A 15,555-nucleotide genomic window follows, 5' to 3' on the forward strand; every position below is an offset into this window, starting at 1 on the left:
ATCTTTGTCTTTGGGCAATCAGGCCGCCTAGCAAAATCAGAAAATGCATGTGTGTCTGCGTAGGGAATTTTTAAACTTTTTCTCCTAAACTTTTCAATGGAGGAAATCACCAAAATTAAACCCTTCTGATGAAAATTTTTGGCTTCAACAAATTAACTCTTAAAAAAAGGCTTCCTGTAATTCCTGATGAGTTTAATGCAAGGATATTAAAAGTGAATATTTTTTAGGTTCAAGCAATGGCTTCTGACTAAGATCATTTCTGAGCTTTGTGAATGCTTTTCGAATAAATTGGTTTACTTTTTCCCTGCCTTTATTTCTTCTTGCAGTTCCAATGAGAAAGAAAATGAGTGAAATCTTCCATGAGTGTCTCTTTGGTCCATTTGTTTGTCAGATACATTAGTGTCTGTTACAGGCATAAATCTACCTGTTCCCCTTTCATAACACATTGCAAGCATACCTTCCTGGTTTATACGGTGCAGCTTTAGCATATAGGTTTGAATTGGGTCCATCTTGTGTTCGTCTGGGAACAAATCCAAGCCTATCTGAAATGAAAATTTAGCAAAGTGAGAAGCAGAACAAAACCTGCTGGAGAGGAGCGACTGGGAGACTGGAGAAACTGAAACACTTACAGACAACTAGAAGAAGTCGTTCAACAGCACAGAGCTAAAGTATAGGGGATATAATCAATTCTAATATGTTAATGAAGTAAAAGTCATATCAAGGTCATTGATTCACTGGAGAGTTGCCTTCTACCGCTGTTTAGCTAGTGGAGTATTGCTTTTTTACCATGCAGTAGAACTGTGTGTTGCTCAAAGAGGCTTTTCAGAAGAATTCATTTTGGAACAAAATTGCTATCGTAATAGAGTTTTTCTTTCTTAAACTCATTTGGAATACATAAAAGCTTTATATAAGGCAGGAAAATAGGAGGAAAAGGAATTAGTTGACCATGAAAGGTTCTCTTTCTCTAGAAGCAGAAGAAATACCATATTTAAAGGGTATGTCAGAAATCAAGGTATTTCTTTCTATAGTCATGGAAATCACAAGATAGTACAGTTTCTGTTCGTAGAGAGCAGGATGAAGCCCTTTAGGGTGAGATTTTTTTCATCAAGGGATAAAATCTTTGGCTTCATCAAAGTCAAGACTTCTCCATTCCACATGGGTTGGCACTTCATCCCCAAAGTTCAGAAGTGCCCTGCACCCAATGTCTCCATTGCCTTGCACCACCATAGCAACCAAGTGCTTTGGAAAATTTGTCCCGGTGAGAGGTAGAGAGCCCTTCAGAAAATCTGTCTTCCTCTGTACTCAGTGGGACTGAGTGCTAGTTCCTGCAAAAACTGTCCTGAACACCTGGTGTTGAAATTCTTTGCTCTAACTTTCCAAGAGCACAGTTTTTTCTCTTTCGGATGATTTATATTGCTTCTGGGGACACCGCTTCACTTTTATACATAGGAGTTCAGCAGTGCCATGAGTGAATTGTTACCTTCTTCTTAACAAATGAAAATAAATACTTGCAAATCTTGGCTTACAAAGCTTGGCTTCCATTAAAATGTAATTACCTCCCTTTTGTGCCTTATACATTAAGTGTGGCTTCAAACGGTATGTGGTTCCTGTTCAACATAATTACTTTCATTTGCTGCTTGCATAGTAAGAATGAGGCTTCACAGTAAAGACGGCTATTTAAAGAGGTCTGCTGCCATCCCAAATTGCACAGAGAAAGTTCTGCATATCAAATTAATTTGTTTACTTGGTAAGACCCTCACTGGAATTTTTGTTACTGGTCATCATGGACCCACAGAAATGGGTCCAGTGCTAATCCATGACCACACAGCTTTTAATCCTGATTTTTAAGCATACAACTATTCATAGGGTTATTCAGGTGAAGAATTATTAGATAATCCAGTGTGTATGCATCAACAGAGTTTGCTATTGCAGAGCTATTTGTACAATGCTATGTGGGTGTTTTTTATCTTGATGGAAGTGCTCTGGGTTCCAGGGGGGTGTGGCATGGCCATGCAGTGCTTGGTTGCTGCACGTTGCAGGGACTGCCAGGTATTCTGATTCTACTCTTTGTATGTGTCCTGGTCCAGGATCCTGGCCTCAATCTGAGCAAGAGCACCGCTCGGCAGCCTCCCGCTGTGGGATAAGGGGGAAAGTGTATGCTGTAAAACAGACACAAAAATTAAGGACTGTTTTGTCATCCTCATTAATATTCTGGACCATACGTAGCTCACTCTTCCAGAACTCTTTTTTTTGCTGCAAGGGTGCACAGGGATGATCAAGCCAGCATTTCTTTGAGGTGAAGGAAGCCCTGTCCAAAGTGGAGAAGGCATAGCTCCTGCTGCTGCTTTCCTCTGTGTGGCTGTGTGCTGAGCCACGCCAGAGGTGGAAGGACAGTTTGGCTGAGGCACTAACACATGGTGCACTTGGAGCAGTAGGCAGCTACCCTCGTCCATTCCCTCCACTGCACAGCCTGCTCGCCCCAAGGGTTGAGTGACAGCAAGAAATAGCACCCACTCCTACCTCAGTGCTGACCCCAGCATTGGTAGGATAAATAGCTTTGATAAGGCACATAATGTATTAAAATTAATGTATTTAACTGTAAATATCAAATGTAGTTACTACCTTTCATAAAGTTTTATATTGAGGTGTTCCAGTTTGTGGCCTGCAAGTCAAATGTGACCTGTAGGACAATTCTATTGCAATTAAGCACTTAGCCCAGCTAAGCAGGTTCCTGAACTGGCCAAAGTCTGCTCTCCTGAAATCCAGGGTTGTCATCCTGCTTTTTGTTTTGCTCCTTCCTCTCTGGATCCTGAACTACACTACAGGTAGCTCATAAAGATACCTCTGCTGGTTCTAGTTCTGCACTGAAAAGACTGGATCACCTAGCTTTAAAGCAAACGGTGCAGTGAAAACATTCAGGTTAAAATTCTGCATGGGCTGGTGTGAACCTGGATTTTTTCTGGTCAGGTCATTTTGTCATTGTGGCTCTTGATATTATTGGTAGCACTTGTCTGCAGCAAACACATTCCCTGTAGCCATGCACAGGTGATGCACAGATCTGCAGCTCTGTCTTTGCAAATATTGCATAAATCAGGCAGGTGAAGTGAAGGAGGCTGCTGTTGACCCAGGGTGTTTGCAGATGGCAGTGTTCTGCTCAGGGCAGTCCCTGTCCACTGTGTTGCTTTTCTTGCTTCCTTCTGGATCAATGGTGAGTGTCACTAAGATCAAGGTGCTTTGCAGCACCAGTGAGATGTGGAAAGCAGTATGGTGGCTTCCCCATTGTAAAGGCTGTTTCAGTGGGCACTGTTTGATTTGTTCCTATAGTTTCTGATGGCAGGTTGGGACCACATTAAAAGGCCTGGTCGGAAATGGCTGAACTGAAGGTCTTGCATCCAATCTGTGCTAAGCTGAATTGAATTTCAATAATTTTCCTGTATGCAATAGGAGTCTCAATGGGATTATTGGAGACAGTGTATTTAGGGGATCTTTCCCTCACTTAACTGGTAGATGCCTACAGCTGGTGCTGGGCATGGGACTGCTGAGCTTTTGGGTAACTGGCATTGTTCTCTCAAATGGTCAGGGCTTTTGAGCACGGTGTCATTGCTGGCACTGCTGGCATGGTGACCCTTTCAGTCCAGCCTGGCTACCCTGGGAAGGGAGGCATTGGCAGACCAAGTGGTCAGGGTGACATGGATCCCAGTGTGGCTGTGTGAGCTGACTAGATAGCATGTCATAAAAGTTGAAAAAGTAGTGTAGAGTGAACAGAGATGAGGACAATGAAAGCCTGAATGACACAGATGCCAAGAGTAGGTCTGAGCAACAAAAAATAACATGAGCAAAGTACATCTTAAAGCAACTTTATTCTTTGTTAGCCATGGGTGTACCGTAGTCTGTACCTTGACCATAGTCAAAACAGGTAGAGGGTAGCTGTGAACAGGCTTGTGCATGAGTGTATGAAGAGCAACATTTTCATGGGTCAGTACCCAGGTATTGGTGGTAGGATTTCTAAAAGACTCTAATGAATGGGAAATATTTGAGCAGTTTTCCTTCTGTTTTCTCTGTTTTCCTCTTTTTCCTCTTTTTCTTCTTTTTCCTCTTTTTCTCTCGTTTTTCCTGTTTTTCCTCTTGTTTTTCCCGTTTTTTTCTCCTGTTTTTTTCTCTTTTTTTTTTTTCCCTCTTGTTTCCTGTTTTTAATATTGCCACAACTTTGGGAATGCATACCATTTCATGGGGCAAATGTGCTTTGCATCAATACAGCTTACCTGTTTGAAAGATTAAGCTGTAGTGGTGTGAGTACATTTAATGTAAGAGGAATTACATCCCACACATGAGGGTTTTACCGTGCTGAGACATAAAGCAGTATCGTTTGTCTTCGTAGGTAGATGGGTTTGGCAGTTTGGGTGATATGCAGGTGATCACAAGGTAGACAACAGGGAGGTTGAGCTTTTGCTAACAGGAGCTGATATAGACTCAAAGGGGCCAAGTGCAAACGAATAAACAGTGGGTTGTCTGGTACCTCCAGTCAAGGGAGGATGGGGACCTGATGTGATCACATGACTCGGACCAAAACCTTCTCCTGGAGGTGACTTCACCCCTGCCATGAACTCCTCATACTCTTCAGTAGAGTCCTGTTGGTGGTCTGCCCACATTTGTATCTCTCTGTTGCTTTCAGTAAATTTAGTTGAAGTCTGCAGAGTGCCCTTCTGCTTGTGCTGGCTCTAAATAGATTCCAGTGCTGGTCTGATTGACAAAATGCTGTTGTTTCTTTCAGAGAAAGCAGTGTTTGGGGGGAAGAAAGAATGTGTGAGAGAGCACAATCAGTACAGAATCCAGGATGGGAAAATTAGAGGAAGAGGGGGATGTGGGTAAACGAGGAGAGGAGGGCAGACAGAAAATTTGTAGGGGAAAAAAAGATTTAACTGAAAGCAAATTTGCTATTAACTTAATAAAAAATGATGTTTTGGAATGGCAGTTTGTAAAATAGTGCCAGATTCTGTGAATGGCTCTGGACCACAGGCACGCATACACACATGCATGCACACATAAACACAGGCACACGTACAAACGTGTGGAAATAAAAGTAAAATAATAATTTAAAAAGTTCACATTTTCAGACTAACACAAATTATTTATTGTTTTAAGTTATTATCTCTTAAAATTTTAAGCAAAGTTTTTAAGGGAAAGAAATTTTAGAGCAGACTTTGTGACTAAACATGAAATAGGTATTTTATTGTGCTTTGACTAAAGGATTATTGGAAAGAATTTTTGTCTTGTTGAAAAAGGTGAAGAAAAAAATGTTGTTTTCAAATACTAATAAACAGAAAAACAACCATCAGAGCAACATGATAACCTGTCTGCCTTCTGCTGGAGGTACCCTGGCCCTCTTCACAGCTGCAAGATGTCAGTATAGCTCCCTTGGCTTCAATGCTAGTAAGCTGGTTTTACCAGAAGTGATGATTGCTTGACTGCCTGTTACCCAAACTGGTTAGAGAGAGAAGAATCATATTCACAAAGAAGAGTGCCCCCTTAAGGGCCAAGTTCTTTTCTTCTCATTCATGGTGATATTTGTTATTTAACCTGAGATGGGTTTTGTTGGTTTGTTTGGGTTTGGGTTTTTTGTGCGTTTGTTGGTTGGGGGTTTGTGTGTGTGTGTGTGTGGTGGTTGTTGGTTTTTTTTTTGGGGGGGAGTGAGATGTTTTTTGCGAGGGAAAAACAAAGGCAGAATTCAAAGGAGGAAAGAGAAATCTGGGTTAGAGCAAACATAGTCTCCTTGCTTGCTGTTTTGGTTCCAGGAAAGATGCTTCACAGAAACTCATTTTCTGTCTCTCTGTAGTGCCTCTTGTGCTGTGCTTTGTGGTGGTATCCACATGGTTTTATTCACTTTCCCAGTGAAAGCTGTTATTTCCCCCATTACAAGATGACATGATGCAAGACTACCTAATCTCCTTAATTCATATTCATTTTGTTAGGCCCCTCTGTGAATTTCCTCTACCTATAGAACACCACACTACCCTACAGCACAGTGAAAATTACCACAGATAGTAGTATAATGTATAAACTTCACTTGTACTTGCACATCGTTCCCTTATCTACCCCAAAATAATCAGAGAAGCAGATGCTCCCTAGCCCCTTCTCTGTCCTATTAGTACCAGCTGGCTGGACAGACCGTGCTCTGATGACTCCAGGACAGACTTCAGTTGCCCGTCAAGTGTACGTAGGTGTTTGTCCCAGACAAAGGGGGAAGGGTTGGCCATGGAGAAGCTAAAGAAACAAGTGAGCTTTCTCACCGTGCTCTGGAGTTGCTCTCATATTCAGGGAAAGCCAAAGACTAACAATGCAACAGAAAGGAAGCAAGGGAGGGGTTTTGTGTGGGTAGTGTGTGCAAAGCTTTCTTCCAGCTCTCCACTGAGCCATGACCCGGTTTCTCCAGGAGCTGCCTGCTGTTTTCTTATTTTCGAAGCAAGTTCCTGAGACAATGCTTTGCATGCCAAACAGGGTCAGCCGCTCAGATAGTAAGGGTTCTGAACTGGACAGACATGCACCCCCACTTTCTATCTTCTCTAGTGCCTTGACTACTCCATTTTTTTTTTCTTCTTTTCCCTCTGTTTTCCCTTTCCTTGTTCAGAATGAGGAAACAAAATTAATTCTTATGTGTGTACAGAAAACAAGGGGATCTTTCAGAGGTATGGGATGAAATTTACTGCAGTGACTGCTATATGCTAATTTTTTATCGCGGTTGTTATCTTGACAGAATCCAAGAAGAAGAAAAAGGAAGGCAAGAAACAAGAGAAGATGCTGGATTAATGGAACCAACTTGGGCAATGTGAGAAAGGGACATCAGCAAACACGATCAGTTAACAGTTTCATTTATACCTAGGCATTTTATCCTAAAATTATTTATAGCTTAATGGTACTATAGAAGGAAACAAACAAACACAGAAAAAAATTCCTTTTTTTTATTGCTTTAGTATTTTTAATGTATAACCTTAACAACAATTTTTAGAGGCCTGTAATAAAGGACTCCAAACTCATTTAGAAAATTATGTCTATTGTATATTGAACAACATAGAGGTTTTAAATAAGATTTTTTTCTCAAGTCTTGCCATAGGTCTCAATCTGGTAATTACTCCATGCAAGCAGATCCTGAACCTGTGTGGAGCTCTGCTGAAGCCAGTGGTGCCCTGTGTGAACATAGGAGTCTGGCTGGATGCAATTATATTTAAGAATGGGACCTTATATTTGAAAAAAACCAGACTTGTTTCTTAAGTTCTTATTACATCTGGATAACTGTATGAAATTATTTGTTTAAGGAAAGGATGGGGGCATTTTGTTGAGTATTTACAGGCATATAATTTTTTTGGATGTGTGGTGAATGTTCATTCCAAAATGCCACCATCTCCAGGTAAAAACCAGTAGCACTCCTATCCTTGGCCATATTTTGGATGTTGGCAGTAAAAATTCTGAAATATTTCAACAGTTAGACATAGAAGAGTCCTAATTTTTCACAATTTTCTAGCAATGATTTTTCCAAGTGGAATGATAGCAAAACTTTCAATTTTTTACATATCAACACTGGTGGATGGTAGTATCCTCTGTTTTACCTATAAAAGCTGAAAAACATTTTCTTTTATTTGTTTATTTTGCCAGAAGGGTGAATATCCTTTTCACAAAAATCTAGTTGAAATTGTGATTCTTCCTGACCCAACTCTGTTTCGTATCAATGGGAATCTTCCTGTTTTTAATTATAGCTGTTTGAAAAATAGTATGTCTGGTGGGAAGTAGCAGAAGAAATCTGTTTGGAAACTCCCTGAGATAGTTCATATTTTTGACCAAAAAAGGGACAATTTGTGGGACTTGAAACCAATAGGAATGAAATTAATTTTTGTTTCTCTGTTAGTAAAGCATAAGGGAAACCATAAAGCCAGTACCTTTTGCTTTCTTCCATTTTTATATAAGAAAAAAGACCTTGGAAAAGCTCAGTCAAAATAAGAATAGGTCTGTGATTTTTTTTTTTTAATTTTTTAATGGTCTGCAGAGGAAAAAAAAGAAAAATTATAATAGGCAGTTTTCAGTTTTTTCAATTTTACCTATTTTAAATTATCATAAGTCCTCAGAAAAGTCATGAAGTAGAACAAACATGTGACAAAGGGTTGGTCTGTCCCCAGGTAAAGGGTTGTTTAACAAATAACCAGCAGACCAGAATTTTTAGAGGAAACATAAGGGATTTCAGTGCCTAAATTAATTTCAAAATCATTGCTTTTAAATTCTAAATCTTATAATTCAACAGTAAGAAATAGGCTTTGCCATTTTTGTAGACTGCAGGCTTGCTTGTTGGTCAACAGGAATATTCTCCCTTGTGCTGCTGCGGGTACCCACTGACTTCAGCGAAGCTGCAGCAGGGTGTGTTCATCTGAGTAAATCACATTGCTCTCTTGGGATAAGCTTGTAGACAAGCAGAGAGTCTTTTTCCAGACTAACATCACTCCCCTTTTCTATGCAAAAAAATTATAACAATTGCAGAGCTTGCCCTCTTTTTTTTTTCTCACAGGGAGGGTATGGCTGATCTGAACTCACAGTGAGGCAAGGCCTTCTGTAGACGTTCCCAAACCCTTTTGAAGCCAGCTGGCCCAGGCTACACATAGCTCAAGGTAGACTAGCCATACAATTATTTTCCAGACTCCTCAGGTGTGTTTTGCAGTCTGTGCTGATGTCCTTGTTACTTTGGCTCTGCTGTTAGACATGCCTGAGCCAGTGGTACAGTTAAAAATGTCCCCAACGTGTGGTGGATGTGCAATGACCAAATCCAAAATCATGAAGGCTCATATTTGGGTGGTTCTGGGTGCTACTTGGTTTGTTCATGGTCTAATCAGGTCTACCTGTGCTTGTGCCTCAGACTTAAAATAATGGATTGGTAGGTCTGACTGAAAACAAATGGAGAAAGAAGCTTTTTCACTCACCAAAGGTTTGTCTGTCTAAATGCTGCATCAGTTCACTTAAAGTGGTTCAGCTTTGAGTGCAAACACTGTTGCACCATTGTCTTACACTGGTTAATCTAGTCATTGTTACATAGGGAGCTGGCAGGAGTTGGGAATGATGCTGAGACCAACAGTTTGACTATCCTTTAGCAAACCTTAGATGTGACTTCTGATTTCCACCTCTGTGAATAAGGGGAAAATAAATTCCCCTGTGTTTCCTCTGACACCTTATGGCCCTTATCATTAACTGTCCATCTGGCTTATTAAAGGAACATTCCTAATAGATTTTGAAGGAGGCCAGTCAAGTTCCTATGGTGGTGTAGGGCCTCCATGGAGAGAGTTTACAGAAAATAAAGAAACAAACAAAAAAATACCATGTTCGGACCAGAAGAAAGCACAGCAGTCCTGGTAGCAAAGGGTGTGAAATAGGAGAACACTTCCTCTGTACTACTCAGCCACGCATGTTTGGATCTATATTGCCATCTTATTGTTGACAGTGATTGGAGTTGTATCTGTCATAGTTTATAAACAAGAAAGAAAATTTCCAGGAAACCAGCAGAAAACACTTTGTGAAAACTCTGGCTGTGAAGGAGATGACAGAAGTAATTCATAGCAAAACATAGAGGAAGACTGAGTAGAATAGGTCAGTCAGGCCACCTCTGAAAGGAGGTACTTGGTACCTAACAGGAGTAGTTGCTTCACTAGTGATATTATCAAGAAAGCAAGAGGCAAGTATCTGAAAAAAAACATCTTCCCACCCTATTGTGCTCAGTTTCCTCTTGAGTCATTCTGAAATTTCTCCTTATTTGCTTTCTAATCTACCCTCCGTTCTTTAGGAGAGAAAGCTTGTCTGACAGTGCTGTGGGGGCAGCTGCTTCAGATGAAATATGCGTTTTACCCTCTTGGTGCTATCTTTTTATGACAGAAAATGACTTAGCATAGACGCGTGGCTTAGCTAGTTGAACCGACCGAAGCTTGTTTGATGAATGTCCCTCTTGGGACATGGTTTCCATCTTCTTTTGCTACAACTATACTATGGTATGGGGAGATGACAGAAATCCCCTAAATGACAGTCTTTTTGTGGGCACTCAAATCTTTTAGAAAAGAAAGGGTGAGTTGCTGAACATTAGCTAAGGATGAATCTGCATCCAAACTCTGGGTTCTAGCAAGTTTAAAATTAGGGGCATTTGGGTATAGGTATAGCTCCCGTCCCTTCCTCTAACTAGGCTGAGCCATGCTTCTAAGCAATTAGACCTGTCTATATCTTGATTCAAAACAATATTTGAGGATTGGGGCATTTTCTGACTTTGACATGTCTCCTGACAGAAGTGTCCATATTGAAAGAGAAAAATTGCTTGTCAGCCTGGCATATTTAACAGCCTATTAAGTGCAGAAAAATTGTAGGGTAAGGCTCCACGAAGGGAAAACATTTGTTGTACGTGCAGGTAGATGATAAGTTGTAACTTACTGATTCTCATCTTCTAATTCCATAATGACATTCTGGACTGTACTGTTTCTCAAAGGAGAAAAATTAGAAGAAATGAAAGAGTAATAATTACAAAACATATCAACAGACAGTGCTGGAGACAGGTATGAAGTCAGGAGCATTTTACATAAACTTATTTTGCATGCTCCTTGAGTAGGGAAGGCAGGATTACTGGCTGGCACATTTGTTTTTATGTTTTCCTTGCTTTATGCCTTAATGAAAACTAATAAAATGTACAATGTTACAGAGAAGGAAAGTCCCACTCCAACCTCAAAAGAATGTGTCCAACAGGAAGCAAAGTCTAAAGGAGACAATATAATGTCTGCCTTTTCTGGTTTAGGAGTGCAAGTTATGATGATGTTGATAGGACAAAACATATCATATATCTTTAACTTTGGTGTTCACCACTTGGCATGTGGCAATGGACAAATCAAGTAATACAATGGAGCATTAGGACAAACGAAGGGGAATTGAATACTTGTGGAGATTGTTTATGGAAACAGGCCTATAAAACTGCTGAAACTAGCCATGCTTGTAGCAGCAAGCGTCTGAAGATAAATATTGTGTGGCATTCACATTTGTTTAATGAAATCCCTTACCATATGATGAACTGTATCTGAGTTTCCTTAGTCTAACATCAATGATGAGGGTGGGACAAAAGTCAATCTCATTTTCCTTCAGTCTAGGAACTCCAACAACATTAACAATGTAAACCTGCCACTTTTCTAAAGCAAAAGATTGGTGAGGTACACCATTTTGACATGACAGAGTAGTCTTTCACATCTCCCAGATTCTTACAGGAAGGGGAAGCAGTATGTCAATGGCGGTAGATATCTCATATTCCGTCTTTTTAAACTCTCTAGGACAGCATCTTCTGTGAAATTCTGACTGTGTTCTCTCCTTTGTGGGGACAGATTATACCTGTTGTCTGTCTTCCCCCACTCATCCCTAATTGCAATAGTATTTGTAGGTTTTCTGTCAATTCTGCTAAGGCATTCTACCTCTCAGCCAAACTTCTGTGTATGTTGTTGATCCTTCCTCATGCTTGAGACTGTATTCTCCATTACTTGCTGGATTGTTGCAAAAGAGCCCCAGCAAGCCCCTACCATCGGGTACCACTCACTGTGTTCTTCTAAGATTAAAAGACACAGCAGCAACTTGTTAATCAGAAGATTACAATGAACAAGGAAATGTGAGAATGAGCAAAGAGATTCCCTGGATTCACTGGGAGGGTGGCTTGGTGATAAAACCGTTGCCATAGCTCAACCTGGGTAAGGCTTCCTAGGGGATAGAAGTTCATCACATTTGATCGAAAATTAGAGACAATGATGAAAGAGTGTCTGCCTCAAACAGAAAAAAACACCTTTGCGAGGTAAACAGTGGCAAGAAGCTGCATCCTTTCCCACTGTGTCCTCTTTTACCATCAAATTAAAGGGAAGAGACATGGTGCAGAGAGCTTCAGGGATATTGGAAGACTTGCCTGAGTGCAGCAGAGTACAGAGAGAGTCTCTTCCACCCTGTGGGTGTTTGCATTTGTAGAAGGTCTGTGTAGTCTTGTTCATAGCAGCAGAAAACTTTTTGTGCTTTTGGACCGAAACTAAATGATGCTGAAGCCTAACCATTCTCCTAATGTCCCCTTTCTGTTACTCTTCAAAAATGGCAGTCTGCCTTGTGGCCTCATCACTCTGACCTGAGCAGAAATGAGATATTTCAAGGAAAACATGGAAATTCAACTATATTCAACTCTCATTATCTCATTGGTGGGTCTATGCAATCCTTTTGCTCTTTCTGCAGTTTGCCATTTAAATGTGGAGTGTCTTGGGGTCCTGGACAGCTAAAAACTCAGTAGGTTTCTCCTAGCCTTTAAATCACTTTTCTTTGAGTGAGCTGCCTAAGAAGAAAATGACTTACAGTTCTTTTTACTTTCTTAAAAAAAAAACAATAACAAACAAAACCCATAACAAAACTGAAGGCATGTGTACAGTGTATGTCTTTAGTGGTCAGATACAACAGAGGCTCCCAAGTATTCCCATTTCAGAAGGTCGTTCAAAGTTAAAGACTGTACAAAAGCTTTAGCCCTGAATTCTGTGATATAAAGCTAGAAAAATAGATAGCCTTTGCAGGGCTCTCTTACCCATGCCCAATTTTATTCTATTAAACACTGTTTGAATTCCCTCACCCTGATCTACCTGGCAACAAGACATTATTTGGCTTTTCTCATTAGGTCATTCATTACACTTCCCATACTATAATTATGTAGTTCATCTAGATTTTTATGGCTGAAGGAAATGTCTCTGATAAACCAGAGTGTGTCGTGGTTGCTGTGGGGACCTGAAACAGAGGCAGTCTAGTACCACTGCACGTTGGAGCTAGAAACCACCTAATGAGAATGTCAGCATCAGACACAGCAGCTCTCTAGACATGCATACATACTGCATGTATATATATATCTATATCTCCATATATGAGGAAGCAAAACGCTATAAAAAGTGCATACATAACTCAAAATGTGTCTCACAACTAATGCTGCCGTGTTTTTAAGCTAAAGTAGAAGTGAAAGAGCTTTTTGTCCTGCGTTGTAATTTACACAAGGATACAAAAATAGTATATAGGATGATGAGCTAGGTTTCTTCCCACTCACCAGCATATCAGTTTAAGGATAGCTGTGTCCAAGGAAAATGCAAAACACATGCCAATGAAATGGCCAATAGGACTTAGTATCAGAGTGATGTTCTCTTCTGTCACACCAAGTACATGGAAGGGCTTCGTTCAAAGCTTCAGAGTGGACGAACTGCTTTAGTTAGGTTGGAACATAGAAACCCAGGCAGAAAAAGGCTTTTTCTCTGCCAATAGAAAGTGAGGAAAATAAGAAAAAAGGATGGAAAAAACAACGTAAAACAGAAATCATCTTGATACTTGTAGTCTAGGTGTTAAACAGAAAGAAGGAATGAAAGTCAAAATAACAAATTAAAGCCTGAATATTGTGTGTTCAGTGGATTTCTAATTCTGTATATATCTATTAAACCAGTGCTATATGATATCTTTTCATGGGTTACTCTCTTTCTCCTGTTCCTTTTCCTTTTTTTTTTTTCAGTTTGTATATTGATTTTGTAAGCTAGCAGTGTGTTACCTTTTCGATTTTTTTAAACCTGTATGAAAGCCATATATCCATATTGTAGAATGAAAGTATTAATCCTGTAACATCCCTTAATGTTTCCCTTAGCTCTGTGGGATTGTGGGAGGCTCTAGCGAATGTATATGTTTACCAATTGTATCAACATAATTTACTTGCTCTTAGCGGTGATAAAGAATTAAATAAACTAATAAAGAGAAGTGTGGTGTTCTCATTTGGTTGTGAAAACCATAGGGGACTTCTGAAGTGTCTTAATACCAAGTATTCTTAGTGGTCTGTCTTTATTGCGCTAATTTCCCTTCAGCTATAGGTGTTGCTTGTCACAGAAACATTTTTCTTTGTAAATTCAGAAAAAGTTTTTGTCTGTAGAAAGAAATCTGCCAGAAAATTATTCTAGCAGAAAACAGCTCTTTGGTTTGTGCATACTGAAGTCTGAAGTCTGTCTTCCCCAAATTCCTGACACTTATCAGTTCTGTAAAGCAATGGTTTCAGTATACAGTTATTTCAACCTGTATAATATTGACACAATGATGGGTTACAGATGAAAAGTTAGATTTTGGGGCTGATTTTTTTTTTTTTTTTAAATTACTCTATCAGCTAAGCAGTGGGAAAACCTTATTCCCAGCCCCATTGTGCTCAGCTGTTTTACTTTAATAGTGACTTTAATGAGTGTGTCTGTTTGGTGAGAAACGATTAAGCCTTAAGAGTGGAGGATAGAAGTTAAATTACGTTAATGGACTAAATAGAATTATGCAGAAATTTAGGTAATTCTCATTTTATGTTAATTTATTCTCCTTTCCTTTTGTTCTTTCATGATCCTTTTTTTTTTCCCCTAAATGTACTTTCTTTTCCAAATACTTTTCCTGGTTTTGTTTCTGTATCCAACTATTAGTTAAAATGTTAGAATAATTAATTGCTCCATACAAGCCATTCCATCACTCACTGCCAAAAGAGGGAGATGCTTCACACTGTTTGCAAGACTGGGAGATTTATACAGGCTTCTGAAATTGTTTGGAAGAATGAAGTATTATAAAGTATGAAAACTGACAGTGCACTAATGGACACAGGCAACATAAATCCTATCAATCATTGGAAAGGAGACCAAGTACTCATTATTGTTTGATTACAAAAGAAACACTTTAATTCTTTTTTAATAAGCTACTTTGCAGTTAATTACATTTTTAGGTTACTAAGTAATGAGAAAGTTTCAAGATGCTCTTGTTCTTCCATGAGAGATATCTAATCTTGCCAGTAAGCATGAGCTGCTTGAGGTTTGTCTCAAGCCATGCTTAGCTTCCCAAAGCTCCATCATGCATGGCACACTGGTCTCTGATTTCTCCTGTCCTTCCCACCTCTGTCCCCAAATGCTGACTAAGCTATAAACGAGCCTGGCAAAGAACCTGTGGATCAGTTCTTTTCTGGTGGGTTGCCTTCATGGAATAGGGTCTTAGAAGGCCACCTCTGTCTTTACGTACCCTCTTTTTGTTATATATGGAGTATATGAATGGAGAGGACCATTCATGCAGAAGAGACCCAAGTTCTGCTACAGCTCTGTGCTCCAAACTTCTGGGAGTGGTGGTTCATTAAGTGGATCTATGGATGCAAGGAGGACCACCAGTGGTGAGTGGGATGAGATGCCCACGCAAAAGTAACCACTAGCAGTGTGAAGGCCACTTTAAGAACTGTAAGACCCCAGAGCTCAGCCTATGCACCACTATCGCTTAAGTTAAAAAACTGTACTTCATCATCCTTCTGGCCTTGTACAGGAAAGAATTGTAATTAATACTCAAATGCATGATAGTCGCATGTGCACATACACACAGAGACACACTCACCTCATCTCTTGCCTTGTAGATGACAGGGCAACAACTGATTTTTCACTGAGAACAGAGAATTTGCAAAATCAACCGTTCACATTCAAGATGAAGCATTTCCACAAAGTAACAACACAATTTTGTCCA

At 39.8% G+C, this 15,555-nt stretch overlaps 1 protein-coding gene across 1 annotated transcript in view; it reads left to right on the forward strand.

Moving 5' to 3' along the window:
- PTN (pleiotrophin) overlaps positions 1-13,794 on the forward strand; it is an 80,960-nt gene extending 67,166 nt beyond the window's left edge. The window contains exon 5 of the mRNA XM_064457455.1: positions 6,752-13,794. Within this exon, the coding sequence (XP_064313525.1) occupies positions 6,752-6,804 (53 nt within the window). The 3' untranslated portion in view covers positions 6,805-13,794. The remainder of the gene's footprint in view (positions 1-6,751) is intronic.
- Positions 13,795-15,555: the final 1,761 nt, after the last annotated feature.

The sequence above is a fragment of the Phalacrocorax carbo genome, chromosome 1 (assembly GCF_963921805.1).
Source record: "Phalacrocorax carbo chromosome 1, bPhaCar2.1, whole genome shotgun sequence".
NCBI lineage: Eukaryota > Metazoa > Chordata > Aves > Suliformes > Phalacrocoracidae > Phalacrocorax > Phalacrocorax carbo.